General features: G+C 39.2%; 1 protein-coding gene and 1 pseudogene across 1 annotated transcript; one reads left to right on the top strand and one right to left on the bottom strand.

The window, feature by feature from the left end:
* Nucleotides 1–1,620: 1,620 nt before the first annotated feature.
* Nucleotides 1,621–17,025, top strand: INSL6 (insulin like 6). Its single transcript, XM_059142881.1, has 2 exons — nucleotides 1,621–1,993; nucleotides 16,623–17,025. The coding sequence occupies exons 1-2, from the start codon at nucleotides 1,714–1,716 to the stop codon at nucleotides 16,958–16,960; spliced, it is 618 nt and encodes a 205-aa protein (XP_058998864.1). The 5' UTR covers nucleotides 1,621–1,713; the 3' UTR covers nucleotides 16,961–17,025.
* A 4,637-nt stretch (nucleotides 17,026–21,662) lies between these two features.
* On the bottom strand, nucleotides 21,663–25,531 carry LOC131812171 (26S proteasome regulatory subunit 10B-like; annotated as a pseudogene).

The following is a 25,531-nucleotide window of genomic DNA, read 5'->3' as shown; positions in this document are numbered from 1 at the left end:
CCCCCACCTCCCTGTGTGAGATATAAGCCATACTCTTCTTATTCCTAAAAGAGTATGTGTCTAGGTGTAACAGGTACGAATTCAAAGGACAGTTTTTGCCATGCAAGGAATACTCAGCTTTAGTGTTTGTTTTGTTTTGAAGAACGCTCCACACCCACCACATGGCTGAAACTCACCACCCTGAGATCAAGAGTCGCCCAGCCGGGAGCCCCTCTTCCTCAGTTTTCACAAGTCGATATAAATCCAGTTCTGTCACTGGATCGGGAATCTAGCATCAGACACTATTCTAACAGAGTTCCTCCGTTACGCTGTGCTTGAAACCCCGGTGTCAGCGCCAAAGCATTCAGTCCCCACAGTTTTCAGTGGCTTCCCCCCAAGACACCCACCACCCGAGTCTGAGCGGTCCCCTCAGTTCAGGCGCTTGCCTCCCTCCCTGGAGGCCAGCAGAACTGTTTCAAGGGTTCCTCTCCGCATAAGGAATGTTCCCAGTCCCCACAGGGCTCCCCGGATGGAGCTCTGGCTACAGCGACCATAGCTTGGACAGGAGCCGTTTTAAGGAAGGTGATGACATCGCGCTACTGAAATCACGCGGGCCTTTGGAGCTCACGGAACGGCGCTCCTGGGTGCCACGGGACAGCAGGGCAAGGCTGGGGAAACGGGCCACGGAGACCACGACCCGGAGGCGGCCGGCAGAAAGGGGCAGTAGACGGCACCACCCGACTCCACAGGGCCGCGCGCGGGGGACTGTGCGGCGATCGCGCCTCCTCCCCAGCGGCCCCCGACTCCGCGCTGGGGGCCGCTAGTGCGTCCTCCGGGCATCGCACCCGTCCGCTCTCCTCCCAAATGACCACGCCACCCGCCCCCAGCGCGGGGCACGTCCTCATCTCTTACCCCCCTGGTTTAGCAAAATACTGGGATCCTCAGAAGCAAACCCCGCGGGGTCGCTGTCACAAGCTAGTGACAGACAGTCCTGTCCCCTCTACCGCCGACGGCCGCAGGTCAGCATGCCCGCTACTGCCCGGGTCTCGAGGCCGAGGCTCCGGCCCATTTCTCCCCGAGGAGGGCGCGGGATCTCCCGAGCGCGCCGTGAACCGGGCTGAGGAGCGCACGTTCCAGGTGCGTCCAGGCTCCAGCCCTTCCCAAGCGGACCGCGCGCGGGGGCCCCGAGCTGCCCTGGGAAGCAAACACCGGCCGGCCGTGCCTGCGGGGTGCTTCGGGACTCGAGGGGCCGGGAAGAGGTTGTCAAACAAGCACACGAACCAACGGGAACAAACGCCCCGCGAGGTACACCACGAGGGAAGCTGTGAGAGGCAGAGAGAGAGAAGCTGCGTCTGAGGAAGCGACGCCCCGTTACCAACCAGGCAAAAGGGCGGGAAATGCACTCCGCGGGTAGCATTTTACCGATTAACGAGGGCCGCAGGGGTCGCGGATGTAAGGAGGCGGGCAAAGAAAACGAATGAAGGATTTTAAGAACTAAAGAACGCGACCTACCATGCTCTGAGGGCCCGGGGAAGCGCCAGAAGCCGGCTCACCGCCATCTCGCACCTCGCGCCTCCCGCCTCGCGCCTCGGCGTTCTCGCGAGGTCCGCACGCGCTCGCCAGACCGCCAGGTGCGCGTGCGCGGCTCCTCGGAGCGGGCGGGCGCGGGTGCCGCGAGGTGCGGGGTCCGCGGCAGTTAGACCGCGCGGCCGACCTGGCGGCGGGGGTCCAGGGATGCCGCGGCTCCTCTGCGTGTGTCTGCTGTGGCTGGGGCTCCTGTTAGTCCGGTTCTCCCGGGAGCTGAGCGAAATCAGCAGAGCTAGGAGGCTGTGCGGCAGGCACCTCCTGAAGGAAATAGTAAAACTCTGCGGCAACGTCAACTGGAGCTACTTCGAGGAGGAACCCCCCCCGCCGCCCCTGTTTCCCCAGGACAACGAGATCGAAACCTTCATCCCCGACCGGTCAGAAAGCTCCCAAACCACTTTCCCGGCTTGGGCGAGAGGCACGAACCCAGGTAAAATCGGAAACCGAGGGCATGTTTGCGCATCCTTGTACTTGCGCATCCAAGTGGGCTCTGCCAGGTGGTGAGCTTCCCCGGGCAATGGAATTTGTGCCGAAGACACAGATAAGTGAACATTTGTATAAGCCAATATATCGCAGGTATGCAAAACCTCAAGGAAGCTTTTTTTTTTTTTTTTAAAGATTTTATTTATTTATTTGACAGAGAGAGATCACAAGTAGGCAGAGAGGCAGGCAGAGAGAGGGAGAGGGGGAGGCAGGCTCCCTGCAGAGCAGAGAGCCCGATGCGGGACTCGATCCCAGGACCCTGAGATCATGACCTGAGCCGAAGGCAGCGGCTTAACCCACGGAGCCACCCAGGCGCCCCAAGGAAGCTTTTTTTTTTTTTTTTAACTTAGAGGAAATAAGTGTACACATACACATCTATACGTTTCTGTAAGAATGCTGCTGCTTCCTTGGCTTTCCGTTTCTGGAGTACACTTGTCACCTGACAAAACCCACTTTGTCCTTCAGAGCCTCTGAGGTTTCATTTCTCCTCTGAAGTCGTCACTGACCCTTCCATAGGTGCTGACTCCATTCTCCGTCGACCACAATAGCTACACATAGACCTAGCTGGCGGTCATCAGGACCAGCCACATAAGTGGGCCAGCCCAGTGCAGAATAAAATGCAGGGCCCCTTTTTCAAAAGCAGGGAAGGGCCAATGAAGGTACTAAAATATAAAGCCCCCTCCCCCCCCCCTTTTTTTGGTGTGTTTCTCCTCTGCTCACACACTGTCCCTTCTCTCCTCAGATTTCATGTTCTTAACACTTCACCTTTACAAGATAAAATTTGGGGAATTTCAAGACTATGACAGTACAGCATTAAATAAAATGCAAGGTCCTCCCTAGCACTGGGCCTGTGTGACTGTGCACCAGCCCTCTCCCTTAAGGCCAGGCGTGTATATCAGATCATTTTCTAGAGATTATTTCATACATGTTTTTATGTGAAATGCCTAGCAGAGGATCTAGCACACGGTATGTTGCATAATATATATTAAATGTATACTTAATGCTTTTAAGTAGTCTTTAGGAAGAATATTGCTATTTCAAATTCGCTGTTATCTTCTAATTATGTATTTACATTTTAGTACCAATATGGTTTTTCATTTTTTTTTTTAAAAGATTTTATTTATTTATTTGACAGACAGCGATCACAGGTAGGCAGAGAGGTGGGGGTGGTTAGGCGGGGAGAAAGCAGGCTCCCTGCTGAGCAGAGAGCCCCATGCGGGGCTCCATCCCAGGACCCTGGGATCATGACCTGAGCTGAAGGCAGAGGCTTTAACCCACTGAGCCACCCACGTGCCCCTTATTTGTCATTTTAAAATGCACTTTATCTACAGGCTGTCCCCAGCACAGTGTCATTGAAATTATTGCATTTAAAGTCATTCAATTAATTTAATTTGATTTGGACATATTTTGCAAAAGGCAAGATTTTTAAAATTAAGGAAAGGAGTGCCAAAAACGCACCAAAACCCACCCAGGTTTAGATGACTGGAAGACTAAAATTGCCTCCCACATTATGGGCACTCATTTTAACTTACTAAATGAATGAATGGGACTTATTCCATTCTTCCTATTGTTGCTAAAGGGATGAAAACTTTGAAAGACAAATAATAGAAACCATCAGACTGATTCTTGATTGTTTTCTACCATAAAACCTACCTACATATAAACACACTTTGTTTTCCTCTTATAATGGAAGAAGTGACTCTCCCCCAGTTTTCCACTAGTACATTAATTCAGTGATTCTCCCACTTTAATGTGCATATGATTCACCTGGGGAATATTGTTAATGTACAGGTTCTTATTCAGTGGGTGGGGTCCTGAGCACCTACATGCTGGCAAGCTCCCAGAGATAGCTGATGCTGCTGTCACTACCTCTACCATATCAAAATTTTACACTCTGACATCCAAGCTTGAGTCTGTTATTTAAAAAGAGCTTGGAATGGTGAGTGCTGTGAAGTGTGTAAACCTGGTGATTCACATACCTGTACCCCGGGGGATAAAAATATATGTTTATTAAAAATAAAAAATTAAAAAGGAAAAAGAAAATAAAACATCTCCAGGAAGACAGGAGGAATAGTAAAAAAAAAAAGAGTTTGGAATCCCGCTTCTCAACAAAGCCTGCTCTGGAGACTATTAATTTTTTTGAGTCAACTTTAAAACTCAGAGCTGTGCTTGTTTCAGTAGCACATATACTGAAACTCAGAGCTGAGTAATGACCCCTTTGTTTTAGGTGTTATTCACACTTCCCTGGAGAAATGTCATTAGTTCAATGAAGAGGAAACTGCAATGAAAGAAGATTTGTAGGAAATAAAAATGTAGCTTATAGCATCATAGAATTGGCATACCAATGAAACATGTTACTATGGCTACTATGTTAAGGACAAGTTTCTATAGTGGAAATGTCATGGGGCCATAAAGCCATAGTTGTTTTACAATGTGTAGAAGAATGAAAAATGGATTTAAGTTATTAATATGTATTTGTGATAATTTTTTTAAAATTTAGGGGTGCCTGGGTGGCTCAGTCAGTTAAGTGTCTGTCTTTGGCTCATGTAATGATCTCTGGTTCTGAGATTGAGCCCTGCTTCAGTGGGGAGTCTGCTTCTCCCTGTCCCTCTGCCCTCCCCCCCTGCCTATACTCTCTCTCTCTTAAATAAATAAAATCTTTTAAAAATTCAATTTGTAAAAAAATTATTGACCTATAAGGAAAGAGGACATTCAATATATCCTGCTAATTTCCAATGAACAATGAGAAGTTATAGAGAAGAGGTATGTGTTCTCAATATAGAATATATAATTATGCCATTTCATTTTCATTTGAATGTGGCTGAAAAGTTAACTTTTACTAGGCTGTACTAGCAGGATGCATTTCTATGTTCAATCAAGTCAATTACCAACAATTTTAATTTTCTGATGATCTATTTGAGTATGACACAGGTAAAGAAAATTTAGTGTACTCATATTTAAAAATGCTTTTTTTCAGAACTACTCATACATAACTTGACGCTGAAATTGTGTACTTCTTGATAGTGGATCCTTGAGGGTAGGGGCCATGTCTCTAAGACCTACCCCACCATATTGCTAAATTCTAGCTGATATGGTACTTCCTAGCTCTTAGAGCCAGGTGAAATCATTAATGCATTAATGCTTTATAATCCATAACCCCTATTCCAGCTGGATTGGTCATATTCCCCTATACATGTTTTCTTGTTTTTTAGATGTCTTATCACAAATGGGTTAAGCAAGTCCCCCTTCTTTATATATTAATTTAGCAAAATTTGATTGCCTATCACATGCGGGGTATTTTTCTTGGTACTTGGGATATAAGAGTGAAGAGTTTTACTCAGATAGCTGTGAAGACTCCTGCTCTTATGAAGCTTACATAATAGTGAAGGTGGACAGTAAGCATAAATACATTGCACAGTGTGTTAGACGATGATTAGTCTTGGGGGTCCCTGGATAATCAGTTGTGAAGCATCTGCCATTGGCTCAGGTCATTTTCTCAAGGTCCTGGGATTGAGGCCCTCACTGAGTCCAGTCCAGTCCCTCTGCCCGAGGGGGAGTCTGCTTTTCCCTTTCCCTCTGCCTCTCCCACCCATTTGTGCATGCTCGCTCACTCTCTCTCTCTCAAATAAAATCTTTCATTTTTTTAAAAGATTTTATTTATTTGACAGACAGACAGAGATCACAAGTAGGCAGAGAGGCAGGCAGAGAGAGAGAGGAGGAAGCAGGCTCCCCACCGAGCAGAGAGTGCAATGCGATGCGGGGCTCTATCCCAGGACCCTGGGATCATGACCCGAGCCGAAGGCAGAGGCTTTATCCCACTGAGCCACCCAGGCGCCTCTCAAATAAAATCTTTTAAAAAAAGAAAAAAAGATGATAAGTCTCCATATATCTCCTTTCTCCACTCCTGTTCTCCTCCTCCCATAGGTAACCATTCCAAAGTGTTTAGTTTGTGATTTTAGTTGTATATGTTTTTGCAAATTGTGCATTGTTTCCTGCTCATTTATTTTTAAAATATACATAAATGGTATTATTTTTCAGATTTATTTTTTAGAGCGCGCAAGAGAGAGCAATAGAGCCCACGTGAGTGGGGGGAGGGACAGAGGAAGAGGGAGAGAGAGAATCTGGAGAAGACTCCCCACTGAGTGCGGAGCCTGATGCGCCATTTAATCTGATGACCCTGAGATCATGAGCAGAAATCAGGAGTTGGATACCCAACTGACTGGGCCACTAAGGTGCCCTTAAATTATATGTAAATGGCAGTTAAGATCTATCTTTTATGGTTGCTTTGTGGACATTGCTTCAAACTGCTCCACAAAATTCATATACATTCCCCACATTTTACTTACCCTCTCAGCAGTGAACACCTAACTTGCATAGCCTCCAACTCCCTGCCACTAACACCACAGTGAAAATCATCATATGTGCTCCAGTAAGGACCTGTGTGGACATTTCTCAGAGATCTATACCCATGAGTAAAATTTCTATGTAATAAAACACATGTATGCTTTGCTTGAGATGTGTCAGGTTGCGAATACATGTGGATTCCTGTATTCTCATATCCATGCCAACAATTAGCATTGTATGATTTGTAACTTTCGTCAGTATGATAGAATGAAATGGCATCTTATTTTTGTTTTAACTTACTCTGGATGTGAGCACATCTTCATATATAAATTAGCCTTTTGTACGATTTTTTTCTGAAAGTTTTCTGTTTATAATTTTCATTAGACTGGTCATTTTCCGGTTGATGTGTAGGAGTTATTGTACCATTACAATAGTTGTTGGCTTTAGGGGTGCCTGGGTGGCTCAGTGGGTTAAGCGTCTGCCTTTGGCTCAGGTCACGATCCCAGGGTCCTGGGATTGAGCCCTACATTGGGCTCTCTGCTCAGCAGGGAACCTCCTTCTCCCTCTCTCTGTCTTCCTCTCCGCCTACTTGTAATATCTCTCTCTTTCTCTGTGTCAAAAAAACAAAACAAAACAAAACAATAGTTGTTGGCTTTAGATATTGCAATATAGTCTCCTATTCTGTCATCTATTGGTATTGTTTAAGAAAGCCTTAATTTTATATAATTAGACAATAAGCATTTTGCCTTATTGTTCATACTTCTGAAATTTCATTTTAGAGGTCCTTTTCTTCCCTCTGTTAACTTTATAGATTTACTTTTCACGTTAGGTTCTTGATTCTGGAGACCACTTTGGTCTGTTCTGGCTAGGATTACTATCTCAATTTTTTCCACAAGTCTTATTTTTCTCTACAAAAGGAGCTAGTTTTCTAAACACCATCTTCTAAATGATATTTTTTACGATATTGTTTATTGTTTGAGTTTCCCATTCTATTTAATTGGTCTTTTGTTTGACCTTGTACAATTACTATACTGTTTTTAATGTTATGACTCTCTAGGATATAATTTTTAGATGGGCATATCACCAATCTTTTTAAAAAGATTTTATTTATTTGAGAGAAAGGAAGTATAAGTGGTGGGGAGGGGCAAAGGGAGAAAGAGAAGCAGATTCTGTGCAGCGAGCCCATTGCAGGGCTCTATCCTAGGACTAAGCCCCATGTTGGGCTCCCAGCTCAACAGAGAGCCTGCCTCCCCCTCTCACCCTCCCCCTGCCTTTGCTCTCTCACTCTCTCTGTCAAATGAATAAATAAAATCTTAAAAAAAACAAAACAAAGAAACAAGAACAACAAAAAAACATTGAAGATGACACAAATGGAAAGATATGCCATGCTCATGGATTGGAAAAGTTCATATCGTTAAAATGTCTATCCTACACAAAGCAACCTACAGATTCAATGCAATTCCTATCAAAATGCCAACAACAATTTCACTCAACTAGAACAAATAATACTAAAATTTGTGTGGAACCACACACACAAAAATAAATGCCTAAATAGCCAAAGCAAACTTAAGAAAGAAGAATAAAGTAGGATATATTACAATTTCAGATTTCAAGATTACTACAAAAGTATAGTAATCAAAACAGTGTGATACTGGCACAAAAATATCAATATATTGACACATATATCAATAGAACAAGCTAGAAAAGCCATAAATAAACCCACACTTATATGGTTAATCTGTGAAAAAGGAGGCAAGAATATGCTATGGGGAAAAGATAGTCTCTAAGTAAATTGTACTGAGAAACCTGAACAGCTACACGCAAAAGAATGAAACTGGACCACTTTCTTACTCCATAGACAGAAATAAATTCAAGATGGATTAAAGACCTAAATGTGAGACCTGAAACCTTAAAACTCCCAGAAGAGAACACAGGCAGTAATTTCCTTGATATCAGTCATAGGAACATTTTTCTAAATATGGTTCATAAGGCAAGAGAAACAAAAGCAAAAATAAACTATTGGGACTTCACTAAAATAAAAGGCTTTTCCACAGCAAAGGAATCCATCAACGAAACAAAAGGGCAACCTATTGAGTGGGGGAAGATGTTTGCAAATAACATATCTAATAAGGGGGTAATATTCAAAATATAAAAAGAACATATACAACTCAACACCAAACAAACAAACAATCCAACTTAAAAATGACCAGAGGACCTGAATAGATATTTTCCCATAGAAGACATACAGATGGCTAACAGACACATCAGAATATGCTCAACATCACTAATCATCAGGAACATGTAGATCAAAATCACTATATGTCTGAAAAAATGTTCATCATCTTTAGCCAACAGGGAGATTCAAATAAAAATCACATTGAGATACCACCTTACACCAGTTAGAATGGTCAAAATCAACAAAAAAGTTAACAAGTGTTGGAGAGGATGTGGAGAAAGGGGAACATTCTTACACTGTTTGTGGGAATGCAAGTTGGTGCAGCCACTTTGGAAAACAGTGTGGAGATTCCTCAAAAAAATAAAAAATAGAGCCAACCTATGACCCTGCAATTGCTCTACTGGGTATTTACCCCTAAGATACAGATGTGGTGAAAAGAAGGGCCATTTGTACCCTAATGTTCATAATAGCAATGGCTACAGTCACCAAACTGTGGAAAGAACCAAGATGCCCTTTAGCGGACAAATGGATAAAGAAGATGTGGTCCATATATACAATGGAGTATTATGCGTCCTTCAGAAAGGACGAATACCCAACTTTTGTAGCAACATGGACAGGACTGGAAGAGATTATGCTGAGTGAAATAAGTCAAGCAGAGAGAGTCAATTATCATTTGGTTTCACTTACTTGTGGTGGAATAACAGGAAGACATTGGGAGATGGAAGAGGAGAAGTAAGTTGGGGGAAATCGGAGGCAGAGATGAAGCATGAGAGACTGTGGACTCTGAGAAACAAACTGAAGGTTTTGGAGGGGAGAGAGGTGGGGGTTTGGGTGAGCCCAGTGTTGGGTATTAAGGAGGGCACATATTGTATGGAGCACTGGGTGTGGTGCATAAACAATGAATTTTGGATCACTGAAAAAAAATTAATTTAATTTTAAAAAGACACACACAATATGGTATCACCTCATACCTATCAGAATAGCTAAAATGAAAAACATGAGAAATTAGTAATGGTGAGGATGTGGAGAAAAAGGAACTCTTATGCACTATTGGTAGGAATGTAAATTGGTGCAGCCACTATGAAAAACAGTATGGAGGCTCCTCAAAAAATTAAAAATAGGACTATTATATGATCCAGTATTTCTACTTCTGGGTATTTACCCAAAGAAAACAAAAAAATAACTCAAAAAGATAGAGGTACCCCTGTGTTATTGCAGCATTATCTACAATAGTCAAGAAATGGAAGCAACTCATGTCCATTGATAGATGAATGGATACAGAAGAGGTGGTACACACACACACACACAGGAATATTATGCAACCATAAAAAGGATGCCATCTTGCCATTTGTGATAACATGGATAGACCTGCAGAGTATGATGCTGAGTAAAATAAGTCATATTGAGAAAGATAAATACCAAATTATTCCACTTGTATGTAGAATCTAAAAAAACAAACAAATAAACAAACAAACAAAAAGTGAAATCAGACCTATAAATGCAGAGAACACTGATGGTTTCCAGAGAAAAGGAAGATGGAGGGGATGGCCAATCGGTGAAGGGGAGTAGGAGATTCAGGCTTCCAGTTATGTAATGACTAAGTCATGGGACCAAAAGAGCATAGGGAATAGAGTCAATGGTATAATAGCATCGTATGGTGACAGATACTAGCTACACTTGTGGTGAGCACAATATCATGAAAAAATAAAATAAAAATCCATCTGCAATTTTAATGGAGATGCATGGATTATATAGATTAATTTGAAGAGGATTTACATCTTTTTAATATAAAGCAATTACAAACTAAATTCATGGAGCATGGAATGTTTTCATATTAGAATTTTAAAGTTTTCTTAGTGGAGACTTTCTACATTTTTTATTAAGTTAATGTTTAATATTTATTTTTGATATTGTAAATACTCGCTAATTATATTTTTGTTAGTGATTTTGGTTAGAGAAATGAGTTTGATTTTTACAGGTTGATCTTTATCCAGTAATCATGCCAAATTATCTTAATGGTTTAATAGTTTGTTCTACGGATTTGTCTATCCTTTGCAAATGATAGCTTTGTTCTCCCTTTCTCACCTCTCACCAGTCGTCTTCCTTCTTATAACATTAGCCAGGTCCTCTAGCGCTGTTAAGTAGTAGTGATAGTGGGATATCTTGTCATGTTCCCAATTTTAAAGGGGAATACATTTAAATTTCTCCGTTAGGTATAAAATTTGTAGGTTTGTGCTACATAACTTTCACCATGATAAGGGAGCTTGCTATTTTTTTAATCATTATAAGTAGGGCTAAACTTTATTAAAGGTTTTTTTGGGGGTATATTTTTGTATATGTCTCTTTTATTGATTAAGTCACCAAATAGTTATTGGGTACTTGCTAAGTTCCAGCCACTGTTATAAACCCTTGGGATTTATCAGTGAACAAAGCAAAGATGTCTGGCCTCAAGGAGTTTGCATAGGAAGTGAACATAATAAATGTTTGAAGGTAATAAGGGTCATAAAAAAGGAATGAAACAAGATAAGGGAGATCAAGAGTTCAGGGGCTGGACGTGGGATATAGGATTAAATAGTGTAGTCAAGGTAGGCCTCGTTGAAAAAGTGAAGTTTGAGAACGGAGGAGATAAAGGAATCAGCCAAAGATACCTGGGGAAAGAGTGTTGAGGCAGAGGAATGAGCAGAGCAAATACATTTTGGCCCTTTTTACACAGGGAACAGCAAGGAGGCTAGTGTGACTGGGGCAGAGAGAGAGGTAACAGGCAGGCCTAGTGAAACGTTTAGACCATTGTAAGGATTTTGGCTTTACTCTGAGTGGTGAAATCATTACAGACTTTGGAGCAGGGGAGTGACATTAATTGACATTTTAAAGGGATCACTCTGGCTGCTGCCTTGAGGACAAGCTGTAGGGAGGCAAGAGCAGAAGCAGAGTCTTCCTCTGGGCGTGTGGTATTACAGGTGATAGCAGCTAGATGAGATGGGACCAGTGGAGGGAGTGGACATTGTTTTATTCCAGATATATTTGGGCAGATTTTATGTGAAATATGAGAAAAAAGAACTCAAGAGTGATTCCAATATTTTTTTTTTAATGTGATCCCCAAGTTCTTGCTTCAGACATCTGGAAGGCTAAGGTTTCTATCAACTGAGATAGGAAAGGCCTCAGGTGGAAGAGGTCTGAAGGCAATATTGGCAGCTCAGTTTGGGGCAGTTTGGAGTTTGATAAGATGGCGTTATGAACATGTTGCGTTTGAGACACTGAAGTGGAGACAATGAGTAGGACGTAGGATATAAATGTACATCTGGATTATGGAAATGACGTCACTTGAAGATAGGAATTTAGGAGTCATAGGTGTATAGGTGATTCTCAGAGCCTAAGACTGGATGAGATCACCAAGAGAAGTGTACAGAGAGAGGAGTGCCAAGGACTGAGCCCTGGGAAACACCAACATTAAACAGTTGGAGGAAGTATTTACAAAGAAGATAAAAGAGGAACATATAGGTGGGTAGAATGTGGTGTCCTGGAAATGAAGTTCAATAAGTGTATCAAGAAGGAATATTTTTGATGAGTCAGATAAGATGAGCATGGGCTGTTGAATTTAGTAATATAGAGATCATCCGTGACCTTGAAAAGAGAAGTTTTGGTGCAGTGATGGAACAAATGCCCGGCTGGAGAGGGCTTAAGGTGGAATGAGAGAAGAAGGATTAAACAGTAATAGAAAACTACGAAGGGGACGCCTGGGTGGCTCAGTTGGTTAAGCAGCTGCCTTCGGCTCAGGTCATGATCCCAGCGTCCTGGGATTGAGTCCCACATCGGGCTCTCTGCTTGGCAGGGAGCCTGCTTCCCCCTCTGCCTCTAGCTTGCCACTCTGTCTGCCTGTGCTTGCGCTCTCTCTCTCTCTCTCTAACAAATAAATAAAATCTTAGGAAAAAAAAAAGAAAGAAAGAAAACTACGGAGTTTTGCTGCAGAGGGAGAAAGCAAGCAGGATGATAACTGGCAAGGTAAGCAGGGCCAAGAGAAGTGATTTTGGCTTTTTTAAAGCGGGAGAAATAACATTTTTTTGCTTATTGAAGTGAAGAGTTGATGATGAGGGTATAGGGGAGCACTGCTGGAGTGATTCCTTGGAGTATGAGGATATGGTCCCTAAATGGAGGAACTGGCTTTAGAGTGAATAGTTCACCTATGTAAGTAGTTAGGAAGGCAGAATGTATGGGTACAGAAGTTAAAAGATGAGGTTAAAAAAAAAATGGTGAAGGGACCAAATGCAAGTTCTCCGATGATAGCTTTCATTTTCTTACCAAGTAGAAAGCAAAACCAATTGAGAGTGAGTACGGGAATCTAATCATGTGGTAAATTGCACTGATAGATTTGGGGATCTTGACCTATCCTTGCATTTTTTGGAATGAATGCTTTAATATATTTGTAACATATGTTTGTGGATTCAGTTAACTAATATTTTTTTTAGGACTTCCAAACAAACATAAGTGGGCTCACGAGGGTTTTTCTTTTTTCTTTTTCTTTTTTTTTTAAATCACATTGTTCTTACCTAATTTGGGAATGAAGAATATACTAGATTCATAAAATATGCTGAGCAACTTTTCCTCTTTTCCTGGAACAACTTGTATATGATTAGAACTTACTGTTCTTGAAAAGCACATAGAACCTACCTTTAAAATCATCTGTGTTAATCTTTTTAAATTTTCTGTGCCAATTATGGCATTTTGTATTTTTCTATGGATTAATCCATTTCATTTTGATTTTTAAATATGTAACTTTCATAACATTCATTTATTTTAAATACTCTGTTGTATCTGTTCTGTTTTTACTCTTCTGTTGTTCATTTTCATCTTTTCTTTCTTCATTAATCTGGTTAGGGTTGTATCTATTTTATTAATCCTTTTAAAGAACCAAGTTTGGGTTTCTAAACATTTATAGTGCTTTGGTTCTGTATTTCACTGATTTCTTTCCTTCTTACTACTTTGGGTCCTTTCCATTGTTCTTTTTCAAATTCATAGATCTAAATACTCATGTTTAACTTTTTCTATTTTCTGGTGAGTAGAGCTTGTTTCTCTTTAAATAACCTCCCCACTTAGACATATTAGTTGTCATTAACTAGTCTTTAGCTGCCTTCATTCATGAATAAGTTTCCTTCTTATTGTCTTTTTTTACCCTTTGAGTAACAGAACCTGGATGGTACATCCCCAACAGGAAGTTCTTTCTTCAATTTTGCCTGGACAACCTAATTTCCTTTTTCCCTCACTGTACTCTGTAATTATGAATTATGATACTTCTTTAATTCATCACATTTATCTGCCTTGGATGACTTAGTATTCAATATCTTTAATAGCTATCCTAAAGTTTTAGTGTTCCATAATTCAGCTTAAGAATTTTAAATAGAAAATGAATGGTGTTCTAAAAGGACTCTAACTACAAGGTACAGGGATTCACCTAAATAACTCTGAGAAAAAGTGGTGGGGGAGATAGTTATCATAGAAACAAGATCTAGGAGCCGACTTGGAAAGTCTCTGGAAAACCTGAGGAATCACACCAACTTTAAAAACCAACTTTTCTCTCTCTCTCCCTCTTTCTCTCTTCTCCTCCAGTATTTCTTAATGACTTTGGCCTGATATGACAAGCTTCATGGTACACTTTCAGTTTTGTTTCTCACTACGTCTTAGTTCTAACTTCAGAGAGAGGACATTGATTGGGCTAACTCTTGTTTTCAAATGGCATGGATTGTTGGCCTCCATGGTAGATTGATTTCTTTGGGGTCAGGTACTAACAACCTGTAGTCTGTTCAGCTGTGGCTGTAGGGTAGAATCCTGTGGTTCAGAACAAGGCTCTTTAAGGTCTGGCTCTACAGCGTGGTTCTAGGCAAATTTATCGTCCTGGAAGGGACAGTAGACAGGGAAGGGCAATGATAGAAATCCATAAAGCCTCCAAGTAATTACCTTATGAATTTATTTTAATTTCTTTCCAGTAATTCTGAATGAGTTAAGAGCAGTATTATAGCAGTGATTTCATTGAGCATATCACCACTTCGTCATCTCTTCATATTTCAACAATGAAAAAAATTGTTATAAAATATGCATAAAAAGACAAATACAGTTGTCCCCCCTTATCTGCAGGGGATATATGCCAAGACCCCTGGTGGATACCTGAAACCTTGTATAGTACCAAACCTTACATACGCTGTTTTTCCTATGCATGCATACCTATAATGAAGTTTAACTCATAAATAAGTTACAGTAAGATATTTATAATAATAAAATATAACAACTATAAATATACTGTAATAAGAGTTACATGAATGTAACTCTGTCTGGTCTCTGTCTCTCAAAATATGTTATCTGTCCTCACCCTTCTTTTGGTGATGTGAAACAATAAAAGGCCTATGTACTGAGAGAAAGTGAGATTAATAACTAGGCATTCTGATGTGGCATTAGGCTACTACTGACCTTTGGATGCTCTGTCAGAAGGGAGATCATCTGCTTCCAGACCAGAGTTCACTGCATTGTAACTGAGACCAGAAAAAGAGAAACTGCGGATAAGGGAGGAGTACTGTAGCCCAAGTAAAAGTGGGCAAAGGATGTGAAGAGACATTTATACAAAGAAGATATACAATAAACACACAAGAAGATGCTCAACATCATTTGTCAGTAGGTAATTTGCAAATCAAAACCGCAGTGGGATATCACCTCCCATCCACTAGGATGGCCATAATCAAAAATGGAAAATACAAGTGTTGATGAGGGTGTGGAGCAACTCAAATCCTAATACATCAGTGGTGGGACTGCAAAATGACGTAGTCATTTTGGAAAAGCTTGGTGGTTTACTTAAAGATCCAGCAGTTCTACTATGAGATAAATACTCAAGAAGATTGCAGACATATGTTCACACAAAAACTTGTATGTGAATATTCATAGCAGCACTATTCATAATAGCTAAAATGTGGAAACAACCCAAATGTCCATCAGCTGATAAATGGATTAACAAAATGGGTTATATCCATACAATGAAAAATTTTTCAATCATAAAAGGAATAAAATGCTGATATATGCTACAACGTGGATAAGTGAACGAAATCATACATAAATGGCCACATGTGTGTGATATGATTTCATTTCCCAAATAGGCAAATCTTTAGGAATGAAAAATAGATCAGTGGTTGCCTAGGGCTAGAGGAAGAAGGAAACAGGAATGACTGTTCATGGGTATGAGGCTTCTCTTGGGGGTGACACAAATATTCTGGAATTAGATAGTGGTGATGATTGCAGAACCTTGTGAATATACTAAAAAACACTGAACTGTATGTTTTTTTTTTAAATTAATTTATTTTCAGCTGAATTGTATGTTTTAAATACTGAATTTTATGACACGTGAATGGTATCTCAATAAAAAATGTCTTTCCATAAAAAATGTGCAAAGATTTCTGAGCTTTTTTATAGGAAAACACTACTTACAACTCTTTTAGTTAAAATATATATATTGCCAGGATGCCTGGGTGGCTCAGTTGGTTCAGCGTCTGTCTTCAGCTCAGGTCATGATCCCATGGTCCTAGGATCACTTCCACATCAGACTCCTTGTTCAGCAGGAAGCCTGCTTCTTCCTCTACCTCTGACTGCCGCTCCCCTGCTTGTGGTCTCTCTCTTTCTCTGACAAATAAAGTCTTTTTTAAAAATTAAAAATTAAAAAATAAATATCGTTTTTGAAACCCATTTTGTTATTTAATTACTTGTTTTTAATAGTTAGCAGACGTTAAGGGCCCCTGGATGGCTCAGTCAGCTGAGCGTCCAACTCTTGGTTTCTGTTCCAGTCATCTCAGGGCTTGAGATCAAGCCTGGCATCAGGATCCATGCTCAGCACAGAGTCTGCTTCAGATTCTCTCCCTCTTCCTCTACCCCTCCCCATGTGGGTGTGCTTGCTCTCTCTCTCTCTCTCAAATAAATGAATCTTTAAAAAATAATTAATGGACTTTAGTATTCTAGTATTATGATGAAATTTTCATCTAAAGGAAGATTTTAATAAAGTAGGATTCTTTCTCTTGTCTTTCAACAGTCTCTACTTCTGCCTCTGAGGAAGAAGAGATGAACAGTTTGGAGATGTCGTCGCTGCCTGAGTATAGACTTACAAGGGCCAACTTGCCACCTGATAAGACAAGAGAATTTTCCTCATTACAAGATAACAATCAATATATTCATGAAATTTCAGAATTTCAGAAGACAAACACAAACAAAATTAAAACCTTAAGCAACGTATTTTGGGGGAATCATCCCCAAAGAAAACGCAGAGGATTTTCAGAAAAGTGTTGTCTTAAAGGATGTACAATAGAAGAACTCAGTATTGCATGCTTTCCATACACTAAATACAAAAACGTACATAAACAAGTACCATGATTTGTGATGGAGATATACTAACCATCCTGGGAATTATACTAACTTAATAAAAGCTTAATATATTTATTTTACTTTATTTTTGGTAATTGTCCTTGTAGGTTCTTTGCCGTGAACACCATCTAAAAGTATTTGCAGGTATTTAGCAATACTTTATGGTAGTAATAGGAACTTAGTATTTTCTTTGGGAACCCCAATTTTTCCTATATATTTATATTTGAAGAAAATGTTACTGGAGGTGGCATGGTCCATGTAAACATCTAAGAATGACCTGCTGATGCTTGTCATCATGCTTGAAACTTTCTCAGGCTGCATTTAAGTGGATTATAGTATGTTCTGCCTTCCATGGGACTGATGCCCCATGACAATGAGGTTCACCCCAGTGAGGCTCACTCTAGTATGCCAGTCTGTCCCACCATCTTCAAAATAATTAACCAGCTCCCACTCCTACTAGGTGCTTTTACACTATAATCATAGGTTCTCTTTTAATTCCTTGCATTTTATAGTAACTGGTCAGTAATCTTCTCACAATCTCTACTGAGTTCAGTGAACGCCTTTCCATGCTACTCTGCTGTGAAGGAACTGCTCTAACGGGACACTCTGTTTTGGCTCAGTCAGAAGACAGTGCAGTGTGAGCAGCACCTGGGAATGGCACAGTTCGCAAGTCCCAGCCCAGCCCTCCTGAATCAGAAACTGCCCGTGTGGGGCTTAGCAATCTGTGTTGTTACAGGCCCTCCAGCTCATCCTGATGTTGGGTTAAGGTCGAGAACCACTGGTAATAGTCCTGTGGAATACTGTTGAGATCCTATTTCTGTGCTTGCATATTTCCACTCGATGTGATGTTATAACACTAAGTTCATGGTGTATTTTTCCACTTTATGTCCACATGTGAAATATTTTTAATGGTGCAAATTAGAAAAAAAGCTTATTCCAAAGAATTCAGAGTGGAATCCTTACTTTCCACCATTAAGAGGTAAACATCATTTTAAATCTTTCTCTAGTTTCTTTCTCAAATATGTACTGTAATGTTCTTTACAGTTAAGTTTTGTTTCTATTTGGCGCTGTTATTTCTTAGGACAAAGGTTCTTTTTCACATGTATCTATATCATAGACACTTAAACAACCCATTAATAAGTATGTCTGAACTTTTTTACCAGTTCCTGGGGAGTCTACATTCAGTTGTCTTTCTAAATATGGGAGCCACCCGTTTAGATACAAAATGACAGATTGAATCATGGTTTAGTGGTGGAATAAGTCTGCTGATGTTGGATGGAAATGCACCATTGAGAACTGCCCATGCTTAGGCTAAAATGCAGTGATGCACTTGAGCCCACTCTGAATTATAGGTTTGTCCTTATAGTTTAAAAATAAAAATAGTTTATTAGCTTACTGATATACACACATCAGAAGTCCAAATTAGAAAAGCATGAGATTGGGGCTCTTGGGTGGCACAGTCAGTTAAGCATCCAACTCGGTTCCAGCTCAGGTTATGCTCTCAGGGTTGTGCAGTTGAGCCCCATGCTGGGCATGGAGCCTGCTTGAGATTCTCCCTCTTCCTCTGGCCTCTGGCCTCTGGCCCTCTCCCCACTCGTTAAAAAAAAAAAAAGGGGGGGGGGGAAAGTGTGAGATTAACCAACTGTGCTATTTGCATAGCTGTATACTTCCCTACACACTTTAATAATTTGTTAGGGTGTATAATAGTTTTGTGGTTTGATGACTATCTTTTAATGTTTATAATTGCGCTAACAATGATTTAGTGCATTTGCATAGAACACTCACAATTTCCTTACAGACTCCTTAGAACAATCCTGAAGCAGGAAGAAAGCTGAGACACTTTGATTTTAAGCAACTTATTAAGGGTCCTTTATGTTGTTACCTGCTAGTTAGTGATGGAGCTGGGTCAAGATTTAATCCCAGCATCTTGTTCAATACTCCTGATGTCAATAAAATCACGAGCAGAAATTATCCATGTGTTTTTGTTTGGAGTTTATTTATTTGGTCTCTGTTTTGTTTTGACTTCTGTGTTGGTCAGTAACCTATCTGCTCTCAGCCCTGAATTTCCTTTTGTTCTTTATTATGCTTTGTGATGCTCAGACTTGGATTCTGTAAACCACGCTTTTCCTTTAGTAGTCAGTTTCCTGTGAGAATGTGCTATTGGGGCACAAGAGAGGACCCCTTCCCCTCTTGCTGTTTCTGTCAGCATTACCAAGTAAGCATTTCTGCTCACTGGTAGTGATGGTCTTTTTTGTTTTATCCTTGACTTCCACAACCAGCTTCATACTTTCCCTCAGAGATCCCAGAGATCTGAGTCCCATCTCTGGGGAGCCCTTCCTCAAGCTCCCACAGCACTAGCACCAGCCAGGCAGGCAGAGATCTGGGTCTCAGCTCCATGGGGCCCTTCCTCCAAGCTTCTAGGTTTTGATAATCTCTAATTTTTTCCTTTGTGCAGGCATGGTAGTTGCTTCCTAAAAGTTGTGGGGTTTTGTTTTTAATCTGCGCTACTTTACTATTTGACTTTTTCCTTTTGAGTCCTCTAATACAAGTCTAACACCCTATATTAAATTTACTGTTAAAAATACCTGATGTGGCTTCTGTTTTGTTGGGTGGGCTTGAATGATGAAGCCCCTGACAGTGGTTCAAAAAGTGGTTTTGAACTGTATTAGGGCAAGGATGGTAGTAAATTGTTTGATCTCAAAAGGAAACTCTAAATGATTAGTAGTACCTTGCCCATTTGCAAGTCAGTCCAGGCCCAGATTACTGCCATCACTGTGGAAGTCTTTCCTTTTGTAAAATTCACTATAAGTGGAGCCCTCCGGTACATATTCTTACATCTGGCTCAATTCACTCATTTCGCTCAGGTTTCTGAGATACATCAGTGTTGTTGCATCAATCAGTAATTTTTTCCTTTTGATTTTTGCATAGCGTTCTATTGCATTAGGAATAAAGCTGCTATGAACATTCATGTACAATTTTCACTGTGAGCATGTTTTTCCCTTGCATAAATACGTAGGAGTGGCAGTGCAGTGGCATAGAAGTGTATATTTAATTTCATAAAAATTGTCAAGTGGTTTTTCTAAGTAATATCCAGTTTCTCCATCCTTTCACCAACACTTTGTATTATCAGTCTTTCAAATTTTTTATGGTTATGTTTTTATAAATCTGGCCTTTGAATATATTTAGCTATAAAGTGAATCCTGACTTACATATATCTTACATAGTCTTTTTAATCTTAGCTATTCTAGTGAGAGTGTTGTGCTATCTTACTGGGGTTTTAATTTGCATTTCCTCATGACTAATGATGTTGAGCCTCTTTTTGTGTGTTTATTGGTCATTTGTGCATCTTCTTTTATGAAGTGTTTGTACAAATCTTTTGCCCATTTTTAGTTTTTTTAATTAATGAATTGTAAGGGGTCTTCATAAATTCTTGATACAAGTGCTTTGTCAGATACATGAAATGCAAATATTTTCTCCCACTCTGTGACTTGCTTTTTCATTTCCTTAAAGTATCTTTTTAAAAATTATTTTCTAAAGATAGTATTTATTTAGTTCAGAGAGGAAGAGCAAGAGAACACATGAGTGGGGGGGGCTGAGGGAGAGGTAAAAGCAGACTCCCTGCTGAGCAGGGAGCCCATCCGGAGGCTCCATCCCAGGACCCTGCAATCATGACCTGAGCCGAAGGCATGACTAACTGAGCCACCCGGGCTCCCTGCCTTAAAGTATCTTTAAAAGATATGTTTCTGGTGTGCCTGGGTGGCTCAGTGCATTAAGTCTCTGCCTTCGGCTCAGGTCATGATTTCAGGGTCCTGGGATCCAGCTCTCTGCGCAGTGGGGAGCCTGCTTCCCCCTCTCTCTGTCTCTGCCTGCCTCTCTGACTACTTGTGATCTCTGTCAAATAAATAATTTAAAAAATATATATGTTTCTAATTTTGATGAAGATCAACATCAATTTTTCTCTTATAACGGGTATTTTGCACTGTATATCTAACATATCTTTATCTTTTTCAAGTTTAAGATATTCTAAATTTGCTTCTAGAATTTTCACAGTTCTAACTTTCATGTTAGGTCTGTGATCCATTTGAGTTCATTTTTGTGTACGATGAAGAGAGGCCAGGTTTATTTTCTACAAATGGCTAACAAGTAGTTCCAGTATGTTAATTGTAAGATTGTTCTGTCATCCAGTCCACCTTGGCATATCTTACAAAAATCAACTGACCGTATATATGAGTGGGTTTATTTCTGATACTGTAGTATTTCATTAATCCACACATTTATCCTTGTGCCAACATCACACTGTCTTATTACTATGGCCTTATTTTAAGTATTAAAATCAGGTAGTCTAAGTTCTTCCACCTTTGTGTTCTTTTCTAAATATTGTATTAGCTGTTCTTGGTTCTTGCTATTTCCATATAAATTTTAGAGCAACCCTGTTAATTTTTACAAAATTCTGCCGAGATTATGATTGATATTGCACTAAATCTACAGATAATTTTGAGGAAAATTGAGTCTCCTACCTACGAACACGGTATGTCTTTCCATTTAGAAATAAAATACTATGGGATACCTTTAACAAGGTATTTGTTAAGTATTGCACACTAAAAACTACAAAATACTGTAGACCAAACACTATTTTGTAGTTTTTAGTGTGCAATACTTACAAATACCTTGTTAAAGGTATCCCGTAGTATTTTATTTCTATGCTATTTTAAGTGGTATTTTTAATAATTTTACTTTTTATTGCTAGTATATAGAAATAATAAATTTTTGTACCTTAGCCACCCATCCTGCAATATTATAAATTCCCTTAGTCTAGTAACTTTTTAAAAAATAAATTGTGTAGGATTTTTCTACATAAATAATCATGTCATATATGAGTACAGGCACTTTTATTTCTCCCTTTCTGATGTCTTTTATTTCTATTTCCTTGCTTCATTGCCTTGCCTAGGTCTTACAGTACAATGTAGACAAGAGAGTAAACATTCTTGTCTTATTCCAGTCCAAAGGGTAAAGCATTCATTCTTTTACCACTAAGTGTGTGATGTTAGCTTGATTTTTTCAGATGCATTCTAATTGAAAAAGTTTGTCTATGCCCAGTTTGCTGAGAGTTTTTATCATGAGTGTTGGATTTTGTTCAATGCTTTTTCTGCATATATTGAGATGATATGAGTTTTTTTCTTTATCTTGTCAATATGATGTATTTCATTGATTTTTTTGAGGGTTAAACTAAATTTCTATTCCTCAGATAAGAATCTGAAGAATCTGTTGTGATATAGTAATATTTTTTTTTTCCTTTTTCCTGGATCTATGTGCTACTAGTGAAGGGTTTTTCTGTCAGTATTTATAAGGAATATGGGCATACAGTTTTTTTCTTAGGTCTATTTTTGGTCCTGGTATTAGAATAAAGGGATCCTCATGAAGGTAGTTGGCAAGTGTTCACTCTCTTCTTTTCATAAAGAATCTGTGTGAGGGGGCCTGGGTGGCTCACTCAGTTGAGCATCTGACTCTTGATTTCGGCTCAGGTCATGATCTCTGGGTTGAAAGATTGCCCCCTGGTCGGGCTCTATGCTCAATGGGACGTCTGCCCCTTGTCCCTCTCACCACACATGCACAAGCTCTCTCTCTAAACTAAATAAATCTTAAAATAAAATCATGTAAGATATTATTTCTTCTTTGATAAAATTCACACTGAAGTTATTTTACCTCAAGTTTCTAACTATAAATTTTTAGTCTGTTTTGGCTTTTTTTTTTTTTTCTTTCAAGAAATTAGTTGTGTCTAAGTTCTTAGTCCTATGTATTGGCATAAACCTCATATTTATTTCATTACTTTAAATGTCTGTAGGATATAAATAATAGCCCATTTATTACTGATTGTGGTAGTTTATGTCCTTTTAAATTTTTCTCTTGGTAATTCTGAGGTTTATCAATTTTATTGATATTTTCAAAGTAGCAGCTTTTGCCTTCACTGGTATTCCCTTTCAATTTTTTTTCTACTTTGTTATACTTCTAACTTTATTTTCTCTATACTTGAATTTAATTTCCTTCGTTTTCCAGTTTCTGAAGTTTAGATCCTTCTTCCTTTTTAATAGAAGAATCTAAAGCTATAAATTCCACCCTAATCACAGCTTACCTGCATATGTATTTTTATTTTCATTCATTACAATATATACATCTGCTTTCATTAGGCTCTACACCAAATGTGGGACTTGGAACCCATGACTCTGAGATTCAGACTCACATACTCTACCAAGCCAGCTAGGTGCCCCTACAAAATATTTTCCATTTTCTCTTGTATTTTTTCTTCAACTCCATTTGTTTTCAAGTTTCCTATTTTTCATAGCATTACACAAGATCTTCCTTTTACTGAGGTTTTAACTTATTGACAGAGAATAATTTTTTAAAATTTCTTGAGAATTGTCTTAGGGCCCAAGATATGTTTCATCTTGATGAAGGGCATGAAATAACTAGAGGGCAGATAACCATCTGCCAACCAACCATTTTTTTATGTGTACTCGACATGAATGCATAGTCTGCTGCTATTTGCTGGAGTGTTCTATAAATGTCAGGTCAAGTTCGCTGATTGCAATGTTCTGTATATTTATGGATCTTGGATTCTTCCTGTTCTGTCAATTAGCAGAAGTGTTGAAATGTGTAGAATTGTGTAATTGTCTATTTATACTTTTAGATTATTTATATTTCATGTATTTCAAAACACTGATACTAGGTGCATGGTGTGTCTTCTTGATAAATTGCTTTTTGTTATTTATGTATGTCTCCCTTTATCATTGGTAATATTCCTGATATTAATACAGCCACTCCCAACTTACTGATTAGCATTTCCATTATACCTGATTTTTCCACCCTTTTGCTTATAGCCTACCTTCATCTTTATATTTAAAGTTGGTTCCTTGTGAATAGCATGTGCTTGGTTCTCGCCTTTTCATTACATTTGATAATGTGTCTTTTTATAATGTTTAAATCATTGATTAATGTAATTACCAGTATGATTTGGGCTTAAATCTAGGCTCCTGCTATTTTTTATTTGTCCAATTTGATCTCTGTTCTTTTTTCTCCTTGCATTCTATTGAATTGATTTAAAAAAAATTAATTCCAATTTATTGCTTCTATTAGTTATTAGCTATTTCTTTTAAATTTTAATTTTGACATTTAGTGGTTACTCTAGGGTTTACAATATGCATCTTTATCACAAATTACCTTCAAATATCACTTCACAAGCACTTATAGACCTTGTCAGCAGTATACTTAATTTCCCCGTCTTTTCTATTTGTACCGTATCTTTTACTTCTACATCTATTACAAACTACATATTTTTACTATTTTGTTTTAAATTCATACACATTTAATAATATTACTGCCACTGCATTCATTTTCAACTGATTTTTACATTAAGTCAATGTGTCATGTAGCCATCAAAAACCTATAATTCATCTTATGTTCTATCTTTTTAGAATTCAGGTTTGTAGTCCAATTTAGACTCTAGCTACTTAAAATCAGTTACTTCTGATGGCTTTCATGAAGTCTTTCTATACTCCAGACTCATGATCAGCATGAATTGTAAATATGCCTGCTTCAGTGCAAACGTTTTTCAGGTCTGCTCCATGAGTCATCTGAAGGCTTTGTATATGCTTCTAATAGTCTATTTAATCAGGCTTTGTAATGTTACAGCCACAGATTTTCAAGATAGCTAACCTGCTTATACATAATGTGTATCTTTCCCATTTATCTGGAGATAGCAAAGCAGGATCCACTGTACTTGTTTGTAGCCATGATTATTTTATCTGTGCACAGTATCATATCCACCCATTTGCATAACTCCATAAAGTTCTCTGAATCTATCAGCTGAAGTACTTCCAGGAAACAAGTACCCACCAATGGCACCTTTTTTTTTATCTATAAAAATGATGCATGACTGATGATTCCTGGTGAAAACATTTCTCTTATCAAATGAGCACTTTCACCAATGTACTTGTCTACAACAGAACTATATGCTACATTTAAGAAATTGCATTCCAGTTGGCTAATAGCAGCTCTTGCTATTAGTGTTTTTCTTAACTACTAGCCCTATAACAAACAGCCTTTTGGAAGTATCCCTATACTGATACAATTCTAGGTTTGTAAAAAGGTATTTCTATTACCTCTGAATTCTCTCATCTGTTCCAACCCTTCCACTGACCCCTCTACTTCACAAAAAGAAATATTCCCTATGTGCTTATGAGACCTGCATAAACCAGTGGATCTTGGCAAGTATCAATGTAGTCACAGCCAAAACAACTCTCGTTCCTGGCTTCAGCTTACTTTTTTTCAAGCTAACAATGACATCCGACAACCTATCTTGGTTCATTTAACAACAAAATTTTTCTTCGGTTAAGTTCTTAAGTAATTCATCCATAGTTTGCCCAGATTTGGGTCCTTTGGATCATTTTCGGACTTTTCATACTGATCGGTAAGTTCTTTTAATTGTTCCCTTAACTCTTCAAAACAGTTGTTGATCTTCTTGTGCTCCTTCATCTTTTCGTGTGCTGGAAGCTCATTATTTCTATGGTCTGCTGTGATGACCAT

The sequence above is a fragment of the Mustela lutreola genome, chromosome 12 (genome assembly GCF_030435805.1).
Source record: "Mustela lutreola isolate mMusLut2 chromosome 12, mMusLut2.pri, whole genome shotgun sequence".
NCBI lineage: Eukaryota > Metazoa > Chordata > Mammalia > Carnivora > Mustelidae > Mustela > Mustela lutreola.
Note: the sequence above shows the minus strand (reverse complement) of the source record. Positions and strands in the feature narration are given on the sequence as shown.

Excerpts from the sequence above, each read along its gene's own strand:
- INSL6 (XM_059142881.1), top strand. The coding sequence starts at position 1,714 with ATGCCGCGGCTCCTCTGCGTGTGTCTGCTGTGGCTGGGGCTCCTGTTA. Across the intron at positions 1,994-16,622 it reads GGCGAGAGGCACGAACCCAG|TCTCTACTTCTGCCTCTGAG; the intron begins GTAAAATCGGAA and ends GTCTTTCAACAG.